General features: G+C 36.3%; 1 protein-coding gene across 1 annotated transcript in view; it reads right to left on the bottom strand.

Annotated features, from left to right (window-relative positions):
- LOC100549076 (glutamate receptor ionotropic, NMDA 2A-like) overlaps window positions 1–14,572 on the bottom strand; it is a 93,670-nt gene that overhangs the window by 57,084 nt on the left and 22,014 nt on the right. The window contains exons 4-8 of the mRNA XM_031555775.1: window positions 13,217–13,385; window positions 12,939–13,092; window positions 10,086–10,211; window positions 8,142–8,371; window positions 2,696–2,856 (exon numbers count right to left, since the gene is read on the bottom strand). Of these exons, the coding sequence (XP_031411635.1) occupies window positions 2,696–2,856; window positions 8,142–8,371; window positions 10,086–10,211; window positions 12,939–13,092; window positions 13,217–13,385 (840 nt within the window). The remainder of the gene's footprint in view (window positions 1–2,695; window positions 2,857–8,141; window positions 8,372–10,085; window positions 10,212–12,938; window positions 13,093–13,216; window positions 13,386–14,572) is intronic.

The following is a 14,572-nucleotide window of genomic DNA, read 5'->3' as shown; positions in this document are numbered from 1 at the left end:
CACAAAGTATTCACACTCATAGGCTCAAGTGAAGTAGGGAAAAAGTCAGCTTGATCTAACGTAGAGAAGGATGAAGGCAAACTTCACATGAAAGCATGAAACAATCTGCAATCTGATAAAAAAAATCATGATGGGGAAAGGCAGAAGTTGGGGAAATGTCAAAAAGGAGGAAACAGCTATGTATGCTGAGAAAGAAAAGGGGGAAATGCTGTTTTTGAAGAATATAAGCCTGGACAAAGAGAAGAGGCAGGCAGTTGTGATATTCTGACATGTCTTTTCATGACTTTTCTTGAACAGGGAATGCAAACTATTACAGTCTCCTTTTATACAGGCTCATCGTTTTCACTTTTAGCTCCGCAGAGCTGAGGTGTCAGCCATAGGAACTGCCATCACATCCTCACCAAATTTCTTGGCAAAATGGAAAATCCAGGTGGGACAAAGGTGCAAGTGACAGGATGATCACGCAAACAGATTGGTTTGGACACCAAAAGGTGAAAAAAAAATATAAAGTCATGCTGTCTGATCTGTAACTAAGCTTATTGCCCACAGCTACCACATTCACTGGGGATTTCTACAGTTCCTGCGTGGCAGAGACTGAAGGAGGGAAATATGTAAGCACATTTGACACCACTCTCCTGCTGAAATGTCCAAAATTGTGATATAAACTCACCCAAACTGACACTTCCCAGCATCTGTCAGTGCGCTGTTTAATCCTCCTGTAGGTTCTATCAGACAAAATATAAAGGAGTGCAGCAAGTATCTAAGAGTTGCTTACAATGATCCAGAAAACTCATCCCTAGAGGCGTTCAGTGCCAGATTGGATGGGGCCCTGGGCAGCCTGGTCTAGTATTAAATGGGGAGGTTGGAGCTTCATGATCCTTGAGGTCCCTTCCAACCCTGGCCGTCCTGTGATTCTGTGAAAATACCACACATGGCAGCTTATGGGCACTACTTGCTAGAGAAATGTCAGCCAGAGGGAGCAAGGTAGGCACCTGGGGGTGCCTGCTCTAAGTTACTTAGAAGAGGGAAGAGACTCCAGTTGAAATAAAATCTTATTAAATAGAAATACATGGATAGCTTATACTGTCAAAAGCACTAAAGCATTTGAGGAAGAGCAGCAGCTGGCAGAGGAGCAGCCAGCCCCAGTTTTAGTGAATGTCCTGAACTCCCTGCAGCCAGGCAGCTCCCCCCTTTCCTGCTTCAGTGTCTCTTAGGTGGCCTTATTTTAAAGCTAAAAGTGGCTTTTCAGGGTTTTCAGTACCACAAATGACAGATGAAAAGTACAAGGAACGTATATCCCATAAATAAACCATCCCCCTAAATGAGCTCAAGGAATGGTTGAATTTAGGGAGAGCTGCCTATTCAAAAACTCACAGCAGGAGCAGTAGCATTCAGCTCAGTATATACAGTGCACACTGCAGATGTCTCCTAGGAAATAAAATTTGCGTGGGCTTGACTCTGTCCCCAGTTTGGAGTATCTTGGGTGAGGTCAAGTGCACCTTAAGTTACTGTTTATCTTAGATAGAACAAACTGCTTGAGAAATGCCATTTGAGAACACCTATAGAAATGACGATATAAGGAGTCCAGTTGGTTACATGGAGACTGTGGAAAAGAAATCCATAGAAAGGATAACTTTTTAAGGAAGAGTACCTCAGAAAGGTTTAGTGAGTTCAACTTTTTTTTTTTTCCTTCCACAGAAGAAATATATTACAATCTACAACATGTTTGGGGGAAGGAGAGTAGAAATTAAAAGAACAGACAGTTCCCACAGTAAGGACCAAAAGTAACAGCTAATTTAGTACAGGAAGAAATGTTTCCTGTGCTCACTGTAAATAATAGTTGAGCCACCAAGCAGTCATGGGAGCAGATGTACTTAATCTGCTATTGGCAACTTAGTCTTGTCATTTAAAAAAAAACACAATATAAATGTATCTTGATAAAATCTTTAATCCAGTATTATTAAAAGAAATACACAGGCTATTATCAAGCCTGTATGTTTAGAAAAGATTACCAAAGCTAACACACTCCTCTCATTCAGACACAAGCAGTGAGTTGCATTCAAACCTTTTCAGAATTAAAATGGAAATTCAGTCTTCTTGACCAGCCAAGTAGAGTGGGCTGGTTTGCCAACATTATCAGAAGCAAGATGAGATTATATATGAGACTGTATCGTCCGGTCTCATCATGTGGAGATCAAAGCCAACACTTCAGATCTGACAGCAAATATATGGGGCCAAAGAATGACAGAAAGGATGGAAAGATGAAAAGAAATCTCAGGTTGTTGCACACTCAGCAGAAAAACAAGCTTAGTCAGAATGTGCCGTCTGAAAACACATTCCTATGGAATAGTCCTGAAAAGATACACCAGGTCTGGACAAATAATCATCTGTTTTGAGCTCAATCCCAAATGCAGGTGTTGCTGTATCCCCTCTATTTAGAGTAATACTTTTTTTGCACTTTGAATCTATAGTATATTGGACATCAAAGCATCCACGCAATTTAAAAGTAGTCTTACAACTCATGGATACTCATTTTCCTTTCTGAAATCAGTACAATGTGGTTGGAAGAAAAAAAAAAAGCCATGAATTACACACAATGCCTGAGATCACTGTTCAGTATCACAGTAGCTACAGATCAATATTTTTCAGTTTTTGTGGTCTACATATTCCTTTAAAACCCATGGAAGAAGCTTACCCAGTTTTCAAGCTGACCAAGGCATCTTCAACTCCTTTTTGATTATATTTTGTCATGTAGAGGTGCATATCAGGATAGTTGTTTCTGATATTCCTTTCTGTGCTGCCATTTGGGACAGTTCCAAATCGAAAAGGAGGTGAATAATCATGTGGTCTTTGAAACTACAGAGAAAAAAGGAAAATCAGGATCTTTCAGGCACTCAAAATAGGTACCTATGGAGATGTAACTTAAGCAAGAAATAACTACCAGGGTAATTTCAGGTAGAAAATAAAAATCTTGCATAGGCTGCCTCAAATTTATTCTAGGCAAATGCATGGGGTTCACACTCAGCTCTATTATATCAGAAACTGTCTTCACACTGGGTGAACTACACAGAAACATCTACATGCAAATTAAAAACAGCTCAGATGTGCCACTTTGATAAGACTTTCTTCTGTGCATTGCGATATGGAAGAACTACAGAAACTGGAACAGAGAGATTCTGGAAGATGTTCCCCATCTGCCAATGTGTCCTTAGAGAACCCAAATTCCAGGCAGACACTCTGGTATATAACAATCATAGTTGATAGTCATTTCACACCTTCATCTCAGCGGAGACATAGTGGGTTGCCGAGGGAAAAGGATCATTTTCACACCCCAAACAGAGCCTAACACACCGTTCCAGAGGTGATGCGGTGCGCAGGCAGGGAAAGCGTGAGGGCTGACTTCCCTCTTACCCCTGTGATTCAGGGGGAAGAACAGTTCTTGCATCTTCCTCAAGGCTTCAGCAGCTATATCACTTGATATGCAAAATGTCTCTGGAGCTTTCACACCTATAATCCTAGATACGGTTTATTCCTACATACCATTTGCTTAGGGGTAAATAGATATTATTCTACGGTTTTACCTTCTCTTATCACTATTGCATCAGCACAAATAGGCAAGCCAGAGACTACTCAACAGGATTAACAATAGCTCAGGGCACACACAAGTGTAAGATAATCTCACTCCAACACTTGCTACTAGACCTGAAAATTATGTACATGACTTTTCAATATCTCCCATTAAGCACCATATGATACTTTAGAATTAAGTTAAAATGTTTCTCTAAGAAATAAATTTTGAAATGCCATTCAGATTAGAGGAACTATTGACTAGTAAGGGAATTCAATTGAGCACTGATAAAAGCAGTCACCCATAAATTCCATGGTAAAATGCACTCTGTTTTTGCTGCTGAAGTTAAAGAGCAATCTACAAATCCTGTGCTGCAAGAGAAGCTAATATTTATACAGTTGCTGCTTCCTTTGGGCTACGTATGTAATACTCCTCTTTTTGAAGTTTGGTCTCAGGGCATTAAGAATTTTCAGTATCCAGTGCCAATTTGGAAAGAGAATACAAACAGAGTTATACAAAAAGTGGGAGTATTTTCCATTCCATCAAACCCTGATTGTGAAATTATGGCTGCAACAATATTTTCCTGTTAAAGAACTACAATTAAATGCTTCATTTTAATTAAGCATATTTTGACAAAGCATAAAGAAATGAACTTTGTTTTTCTCTATTCATCTAGCTAACGAATGTCTTACTTTTCTCATTTTCCCATTTCACAGCTTTACTGTTTAAATTATTACTTTGCTACTACCTTGCACATACTAATTGACCTACGCACTAAAATTACACTATATACCAGTCATGGTTCTTAGACTATATTTGTTCTCTCATTTTTGTGTTCACTATGTGGCACTGAGGCAAATCCTGCTTTTAAATTTATGTCCAGAGATTCTACTGATACAGCTGTAGTCTGCTATTATCTTTATTTAAATGTTCAGATAATTAGTCCCTGAAACAATGAGATGCCTTCCAATAACTCCTAATATCTGATTTGAATTTCCCAATTAATAAAACCGGATGAGAAAGAAAAAAAAAAATCAAAAATTGACATCAATTTTAAGACCTGTAAAAATTGCTGCTGTTGACACGATTGGTATTTATGGAAGGTAGTGAGCATTTTGCAAGCTTGGTTCCTAATCCTGGGGTATAACACGAGGGATTTGGGAACAGGAAGATCATAGTGGAGCACCTTGGTGATTTACAAATGGAGTTTTGGTTTGAATAGTCTCACTTTTCAAGAACATTCAGGTGGGTTAAAGTTGTTGGCACCAGTTTCCTCCCACAGGAATGGTTGGAGTTTTCCATCCTAAATTGAACACTCAAATAACAATATTTCTGCAGGAAAGCAGAGATTAATAAAAAGTGCTAGTTCATTCTAACATCATAAGGATAACAAGTAATTCAACTGATTAAAGAATTTGTATATGGAATTCACATGCAGAAAATTCAGAAATAAATAGTTTCAAACATCCTCCACTGACTGGAATTTCTTGCCACAAGGCACTTAACCAAAAACACTGAACAGTAATGAGATATTTCTGTGGAAGTAACTGCGTGGTGCTACTGCCTGCTCATGGATTACGTGTAAATGGGAAAAGAGTTTAAAACATTTTTACTAACGTTGTACTCTTATCTAAGATGCATAGATCTCTAATCAGTAATTTTAAACACATTTAGAGAACTGACATGTCCTAGGCTCTATGATTCAGCAGAGATCTGCGTGGTGTGGTAGGCATAAAAGAAAGAAAAAAGCACTGAATCTATAGATGTACTCATTTTCCCTAAAACCCCATGGTGGGAATTAAAATGTATCATGTCTGCTAGGAAGCAATTTTCTTCCTAGACATTTTCTGAAATGTTAATTTTTTCTTTTAAAGTTGGTAATAAAATCCTTAAATTTAATGCACAAGCCCCCTGCTTGAATCATAACTGCAGAGAGATCAACTATTATTCAGAAGACAAAACAATTCATTCTCCATGCTCTGCCTACTGCTCCATCTGTAGCACATGGTAACCAAACCCCAATCCTACTGATATAGGAACTCCAAAAGGATGCCCAAACTTAGGAAAAACAGTCCTAGTGCTTTTAGTTTGTTTTGCTATATGCCTAAATAAAACTGACAATTTCATTAGGTAGTAAAGTGATCTTTCACAAACGTTTAATATTGACTTAATTTGATGATATGCACGTCTGTCTGAAAACGTTACTATTCATAGCAGTAGCTAGTTTTTGGTTTTTTCAGGAGTATTTTAAGGACCAGCAGAAAACTTATTAAAATAGTAGAAAATAATAAATATTCTCCCTCTGCTAACAGAGATTTTAGTGGAAGTCATAGACAGAGATAGGAAAAAAATAACCTACATTTGAATTCTGATTTATTCCAACAATTTGCTTTCTGGTCTTCGAAAAATATAGCTGCTGTGTTAAGTAACTTCAAATTATTATAATCACCATTCAGTATCTACATCCAACAAGTCTCAAAAGTCACCGAAGGGTATAACATCAAAGTGAAGAGATGGACTGGGGTAAAAGGGTCGCCCTACTATTTCATCAGCCATACTGCCTCTTGATCTCACTCTGCTCTGTTATGACACAAGGATCTCTCTAAGTAACTAGAGATCTTGTGCTGTCTTACCGCACAAAAAAAGTAAAGATAACATTGTGAATCCTAAAAATTAAGGAATCTGTAAACGGCATCATGAAGGCTCCTTATTAAGGTGGAAGAGCATCTCCATGACCACGTGCACATGGGGCATTTTGGAGGAACCACAGCAGATGAAGGCTTTGCAAGACAGTTCTGTCCAATGCTTCCTACTTTCTCTTAATGATTTTGTCTCTCTTCAGATGAAAAGGTATAAATGGCCTTAAAAGTAGGAAGTGCTATGAGAGCCAGCTTCAATGGATGCTTTTGGACTCGTTTTCTGTACCTTTTTATGAACACAAAGCTTTTAGAAATCTTTTACATATACAAAGATGTCAAAATATAATTTTCCTCTCATCCTCTAAATCATTTGAGTTTATGAACACCCACCCCCAGTAACTCCAGTACATGCTGTGCCATGTATTTCTGGGTGACACGCAGATGACACAGCACTCAGAAGTTTATTAGCGACATTATGAAGGACGATAGTTTCATCAAGAGGTCTTAAATCCGTAAGCAGCATGTTGTTGTGTTCAGCAAAACCAGTTTTAAATCTATCTTTTTAATCTGCAAGAGGAGAAAATCTTTTAGCTATCTCTTACTAAATATATTATCTTTAAATAGAGGTGTTTCTATTCAGACTCTTTCAAGAGTTTTGCTTGTTTTTCCAAAGTTTTTGTTTGTTTCCTTTTATCTGTTTTTCACCCTAGCCATGATTGCAAGTCATGCTTTGATAACTCAGATCACTCAAAGGCCAGTCATCGAGAACCATTAAATCAGTAAACAGATGTGAGTCATCTGAACTGTTTCTTTTTAATAACAATTTTTTTTTTATTTTCTGTCCTTTGAAATAAATCCGTTGTGAACTTCTCCCTTCTGCTACACTCTGTTGAAACGTTACTTCTCAATGTCACTATTTAGTTTCATTTTAAGACAACTGGGCAGAAACTTGAAAATGGTGTGCCCTTTATGTGCTTTGTGCATATCCTTCACAACAATAATTTTGTAAATTGACTTCAACCCCCTGTGCAGTTGTACTAAAAAACAGTCACAGAAATAAAACAACAAATAAATAATTGCTAGGTCTCTGGTTTATAAGACAATTGATGAAAAATTCAAGTTCAAAGAGCCTGTATATACTTTCAGCAGAAGAAAATTCAGTCAAGTTAGAAAAATATGAAAAAGTTGTCAATTTGTGTAAAACTTTAGGAGAGCTTAAATGAGCTGTCATTTATCTACAACTTATCTGCAATTCTCCACTGCAAAATCAAAGTCTCACAAAAATTCTCGAATCCAAGAAAGTCACTTCCACATTCAATAATATGTGGCTTATTCCAGGTAATATCTCAACTTTACTCTTCCCATTTTATACCAGAAAATATTGAAATGTCTACAGCAAACTTATACGGATTGTTAATGTTTCTCTTTCCCTATGCTAGTGTCACTCTAAATCTGGACTTTCATCCACACTATATGAAAATCAAGAAGACTTTTTTTCCAAGAGCATTGACATTTTTTTTTTTCAGATAATAACTGGATGGTTACTGGTTTTATGAATATTTTGTCAATTAATGAACTATTAACATTCTACACAGAGATGTTTAAATCATTTCACATGCTTTCTACGCATTCAAGCTGATTTATCTGCTTTTTTTCAAGCTTTTATGGAGTGGTGAGGCATCACATTTAGTCTAATAAGACTTGATTTCCATCACAAAATTAATGTACTTTTAATTAATGCAGTTACTTTTGAAAAGGCAATACAAAGACTTTGAAATCGGTCAGATATTTTCATGCTTTGAGTTTTTAACTCAGAAAAAAATAATACAGTTCCAACTGATTATCTTGCTCAGAGTTTTTTTTAATACAAAGTACAAATTTGTAGATGGATTATGAAGAATAGACATTAATGTCTTTTAAGGCAGACGACCTACCTTTTTATCACTCAGTCCAGTCACTTGGTCAACAAACTCCTCTTGAATCATAAATGCAGCTAAGTTGGCAGTATAACTAGCCAGGAAAATGACAGCAAAGAAGGCCCAAACTGACACCATAATTTTACTGGTTGTCCCTTTGGGGTTTTGCACAGGCACGGAGTTGTTGAATACCAAGCCCCAGAGTAACCATACTGCCTTTCCAATGGTGAAGGATGGTCCATGGGGATCTATGATTGCAAAGAGTAATAGTTTTAGTTGCAATTATATTAAATTGTGGTAAGATACCCCGCGTAACAAAATGTACTAATGAAGACATGGTTAACATATTTTAATAAATATTTATAGTCCTCCCAATGGAATCACAGGATTTAGCATTGGTATTCTGCATTGTAATTACACATATGTCCATAAATGTTAGAAAAATATTTGTCCACTTTTCTATCCTCATAACCAGCTTTAGATTAGTACAATGCAGACAGCTCCAATAATTTAATTATTATTAAACAAATAAAGCTCAATGTGGGTGTACTCAGTCCATGTCATCATTTCAGAAGAAATGTATTATAGAGCAAACTTTCATGATACAGTTAAGCACTTCTTAGATTATCCTCTTTTTGCTGCACTGCTAAGTTAGACTGCAGTAAAATGAACGTAATGGAGCCAGCCATTGGTTTGTAAAACTACCTTATAGGGCGATTTAAAATTGAGCTGTTGAACAGATGTATTTTCTGAGCAGAAATGGTAAGGAAAGTATATGTGAAGAAAGCAGTCTAAAGTTTTTTTTTTATGTTTCTGAAGAGTGTAGTGCCATTGAGCTTCTGCCTGATGAAAACAGGTAGGAAAGGGAGTAATATACTTAAAGACTCCCATTGATTTTAAGCTCTCCATGTTTCAAACGAATGGCAACTGGATTTGTGGCAAGCCTCTAGGAGCCATTAGAATGGTGCAGTGCTACACTATGAATTTCTAGCCACTATATAATCAATTCTGGCACACGAGGTGACAGAGAAAAGAACAACCCAGCCTGCAGATCCCCAGTGTCTCTACAAACCTTTAATTTCCCCTTCCTAAACACAGTGTTTATTTTGGACATAGGTTACAAATGTACCATCTTATTGAAATGATAACATCATCTGAATATGACAGTAAACTCCTTGTTCAAGAAGCAAATCAATCACAAACAGGAAGAAGCCATTAGCTGGTCACAGTCTGGTTACACTCACCAAACTGGGAGATTGCATGCTATAAAGTGAAGTGGCAATGATTTAGATATTAAAAACAGTCCACATTCTGAACTGAAAGTGAAGAAAGGGGAGGATGAGGCTACCACAGTACATGAAATTCTCATTCTCAGGCCAGTGCTAATATTATACAACTGCATCTTTCATCAAGAAAGTCATGTTCTGTATCTAATTTGTTTTGCCAGTATATTTTAAAAATTAACTTTCTATAGCCAAGGATGCAACACAGTAAGAAATTATGCTCTCTTGCCACTGGGCTCATTTCAAGGCTGAGTTAAACACAAGAGAACTATACATTTTTATAGGGACTATATAAAACTATATACAAGCGAACAGCTACTTTTCCAGCTTGCACAACAAATTACATCATTTTAGATCATTATCTCTGAACTATCTCTGAAATCATAAGTCAGGAGTCCGTAGAGTTTATTCCAATGTTCTTTTAAGCTGACAATTCAGCTGATACAGTATACTAACCAAACATTGCCTGAATACAACTGCTTTTAATAACACCATTCCACGTCTTTATTGCAATGAATTAGAATGTAACCCCGCCACAAAATCACATTTTAAATGAAAAGCTTCATGACTGCTTTTACTGCTTTATGATATGTTTATTTTAAAAGATGGAGGGCAAGAGATTGTAAATACATGAATACTCTTCTGACGGCTCTAGGGTTGTGTAAAATGCAAAGCTTACCTCTTCCTTGTGCTAGGTTCCTGTTATATCCTACAGGACTGAAGTACTCAAATATAAATACAGCCATGGCGGACACAATGAGAAGCATCACAAACATCATCACCCAGACAGAAGCACTAAAAGGCTCTGCATCAAAAGAGACAAGAGAAACAGAAACAGTTCATTAAACCAGTCACATCACAAGAATTCCAGTGTCTTAGGGCTAGGCAAGCCCACTGGCTTTCTTTAAATTAGCTGTTTCAACCAAAATGCTAGCAGATAAACAAGCAGCAGTATACAAGGAACTGCCATTGTTATATGCAATCTTCACGTATTCAAAATCACATATGTAAGTTGAAACTCAAATACAAAAGCTGTGTACTTCACTTCTTCAACAAAGCCTTAACTGACACTGAGTGGCAAATTCTTAGCTTAACTCGCTGCTTATTCTGTTTACAACTCATTTCTGTTTATCCAATGGTGTATGCTTTTATCAACAGAACGGTCCCATCATTATGACTGTATTTCTGCAGAGCAAGAGCAATTAAGCATACACATAAGACGTTTGGTGTTTCAGAGAAGTACACCTCTCTCATTTTCTATCCAACAGAAAGCATTAGGGAAAAGAGCCAAATGTTTCCATCCAAAGCAAATCTTATGTTTCGGATTTTTTTTCCTTCTGTTCACTTTTATCTACCTCTAATGAAGATGTTGTTTCTACCAATAGCAAACACATCCTTTTGCAAGTCTTGCGCTCATCTGGGAGCAAATTTCTGAAATCAAAAGCTTTCTATGGAAAACTAAACGTCAGATGAAGAGAAAAAAACATGATTAAGTTAAAGTAGTTTAGAACGGAAAACTAAAAGCAGTTTCAAGTACAGAATAAGCACCAACTTTCTGAAGGGATTGTTAACGCCATGTGATAACACAGCGCTCTTAAATATCATCAATAACACCTTTGCCTAAACAAAAATTCTCTGTCATTTAAGAAGTTCCTTTTTTAGTCATTATGGTATAATGATGCAGGCAATAAAGGTTTTGTAAGTCAAAGTAATCTCTTTATTCGGTCAATTTATTTGGAGTATATAATATACTAATTTTAGTAAATACTGGAAGTGTGAGAAAGAAATGTCCAGACTAGAACAGAACCAAGAAGCACAGGATGTGACAACAAATGAATCTGCACCCATGCTTTGCTTTTTTTGGAAGCTCAAGGTGTTCTTCTATCCAAACTTCTTCATTCTTTGAATTTAACATTTGAAAATTTTTTGGATGTGAACTATTAAGACAAAACAGGGAATTATTAAACCATACTGTTCTCTTTCCTATTTTAGGAAATGTATTTCATTTATTATATTGTAAAGACAGATTGTTAAATTCTTTCAATTATTACAGAAATTTGTTTGGAAGAGAATACCGAGTTAGCAAAATAACAATGCTTAAAAGGAAGAGAGCAATCCTTTCAGAAACCAATAGGTAGACCCAAATACACTTACTAAGAAATATTCTATGAATTCATATACTAATTGGAATTAATTGGAATTCACATAAAATTATCATTCAATATTGACATCATCCTCAAAGAAGTAAGCAAGCCTAATGAAACTCTTATCAAAAGCAACGCTGTAGAAACACCAATGGTAATTTGTCAAAATTTAACTAAGGCAAAGAGCAAAGCAAGTCGATTTGAAACAGAAAGCTATAAACAACAGTTTAGGCAGAATGCTCTTTAATAATTTAAGCAGATTGGTAATGAGACGCAGGATTAAAAGAAGCAACAGCAAAATAAAAAGCTATTTATAATAACAAGTAGTAAGTTTGAACAAGTACAAAATCAATTGAATAATAAAGTTGATCTTCCTGTGATATTACAGATCGAATTATGCATTCAGGATTTTTATTTGATTCTCAAAGGACAGAAAGAACATCCCCCAGTAAGCAGCTGGTTTCATAAGATCTTTCAATAGAGTAAAAAAAAAAAGGTTAGTATATGCCTTAGTGTACAGTTCAGAAGATTGGCAATGGAGAACACTGAGCAATGAAAAGGATGGATTACTCCACTAACTTCAAGTTTTACCCTCACACACCAAAAAAAACAAAATAAATACACACGCACAATACATTAAAAAAAAACTACACCAAAACACAAAACACACAAAAAACAGGTTCATAGATTTCCTATTCTATCAGTTCTTCCAAAATGGACATGTGGCCTCAACTATAAACTCACTCTCTCTTAAACATATAGAAATCTGGATTTAGGTTTTTCCTTACTTCGCTTGAATAAAATTTGAATAAAATCTCTACAGGAAGTAGTATATTTGAATTGTAGTAATATATGAAGATGTTTTAACACTGATATAATTTTTACACGCAGGGGACACCCACAACAGAAATAACAGATATGAGGAAATCTGTCAGAACAAAGTAGTAGTATGGCTTTCAGAAGCCAGACATATCTGTTGCCAGTTTAGCTGTCAGATCTATTCTAGTCATAACAAAGTCTTCTCTTCTACACTTTCCTACAAGGGGTTTTAAAATCATTTCATAAATATGACTGTTAAAAAAACAAACAAACAAAAAAAAAAAAAAAAAAACCAACAATTTATTATGGGCTAAACAAGCATATATTAGTGTGTAATGCAGCTTTTCTTAAGGAAATCATTGTCATTTGGTTTCCCATTACTTCATATGAATCCAACAGCATCCATGTGCCAATAACCACATTAATCAAGTTTGTCAATACCATGCAAACTTCTTAACGCATAACTCAAAAATTGATGGAACATGTCAATATACTATTTAGCTTAACAAACAGTTATCCCACTCTACAGAAATGCAATTAAATGATCTGGAGGGGTTAGAGAATCATACCTAGAAAAGCAGATGGTGAAACTGTGCCATTGCTCCGTGACACCATGACACTAATCCCAGTCTCAACAAATGGCACTGAGAAGTCAACCACTTCAGAGCGCTCTTCATTAATAGTGAGAGACCCCACAGCCATAACTGCACGATGATAAACCACCTGATCCACAAAGAGAAGACACCACCAACATTACTCAGTAGAGAGTACCTTGTTTCTCCAAATGAATTAAAAACAAACATTGCTAAGTTCTCACTTAAGAGCTCTTTTACCTAACAGAACTTACTTCACCAATCATTCCATTCCACACATTATTGACTTTTTTGCCATGCTTCCCGTTAGTCACCAAGTACAGGTCGTATGTGAACTTGACAGTTTTAGACAACTTCTTCAAGATATCAATGCAGAATCCTTTGCAGCACTTCTTTACATTAGTTCCCTCATTAGTTGAGTTGCTGTCAAAAGGAGAGACATAAACATTTCTTCTGGGGGAAAAAGAACCACCACAAAAGCAAGATTCAGCACACTGTAAAACAACACTTTTTCCTATTTCTGAGTGACCACGTTTTTCTGAAATGTTGGAGAAATAAACAATAGAATGCTTTATACAGTCCTTGCAGCTCATCCTAATCACACTGGAGTGGCTTGACAAGAGCTAAGGAGAAGATATTGGTGTGCTTCCTGCTGCAGTGTGTGGCATGCTGGACTTCATCACAGTCTCCACTTAGTGATGTGTCCTCAATTTAGGTTAAGTCTTTTTTTTTTTACTCTCGAGACATAAGATCACATGGAATTTAGTAATTACAGAACTGCCCATCATGTAAGCTGAATAAAGGTGCAGCAGTTCTCAGTACTGAAAGTGGATGCTGCACATTTTGCTGCAATTTAAGAAAGTGACTTTCAGCTACCTTGGGATGCCAAGACCACTCAGGAAGGTTAGACAAGCCTTACCAACAGTAAACTAGAGTCTCAAACTGAGATCAGCCATGTAGATCTTAGATAAGGATTTTCTTTCTATTGTTTTAGAAAAGCTCTACGGCCTCTAGCACTTTTCAGTCTGAGTTTCCTCAGAGATCAAGGCAATACTTTACTGACTTTGAAGAAATTCAGATCTGAAATAAGTTCAATTATGTAAATGAAATATTTTTCTGGACCTCAGGAACTACTGAGCAATTTCTAGAAATCTTCAAAATATAGACTAAATCTCCTAGCACCTATCCAATGAAAAAATGTTATTATATTAATTCCAGAAATATAAAGACTGAAGCACAGATCGGGTGAAGAAGCACTGGCAATTACTCAGTGACAGATGTTTCACCAATTTTTAAGAATTGCTCCAAAATTGGAGCAATGAAAGCAGAGGACTTTTCTCTGTCATAGCAGTATTTTATTCTGGAGTAGTTTCTCCTGTACCAAACTTAAGCATAAAGATGCTGTTTTCAATAAAAGGAATTTCTGTAAACTAATTAAAGTTATTCAAGTGGGCACATTTCAACATGACAGGAAACAATTCAAAGAGGACTCATTAAATCAGTCCAATTTTAGGTACACTCTCTTCTTTCATGAGACTGAGAAGGGCTAGTTCTAGTTCAATTCAAATTTGCTGTAAACTGATTATCATGTAATTAATTCAATGTCACTT

The sequence above is a fragment of the Meleagris gallopavo genome, chromosome 16 (genome assembly GCF_000146605.3).
Source record: "Meleagris gallopavo isolate NT-WF06-2002-E0010 breed Aviagen turkey brand Nicholas breeding stock chromosome 16, Turkey_5.1, whole genome shotgun sequence".
Taxonomy (NCBI): Eukaryota; Metazoa; Chordata; class Aves; order Galliformes; family Phasianidae; genus Meleagris; species Meleagris gallopavo.
Note: the sequence above shows the minus strand (reverse complement) of the source record. Positions and strands in the feature narration are given on the sequence as shown.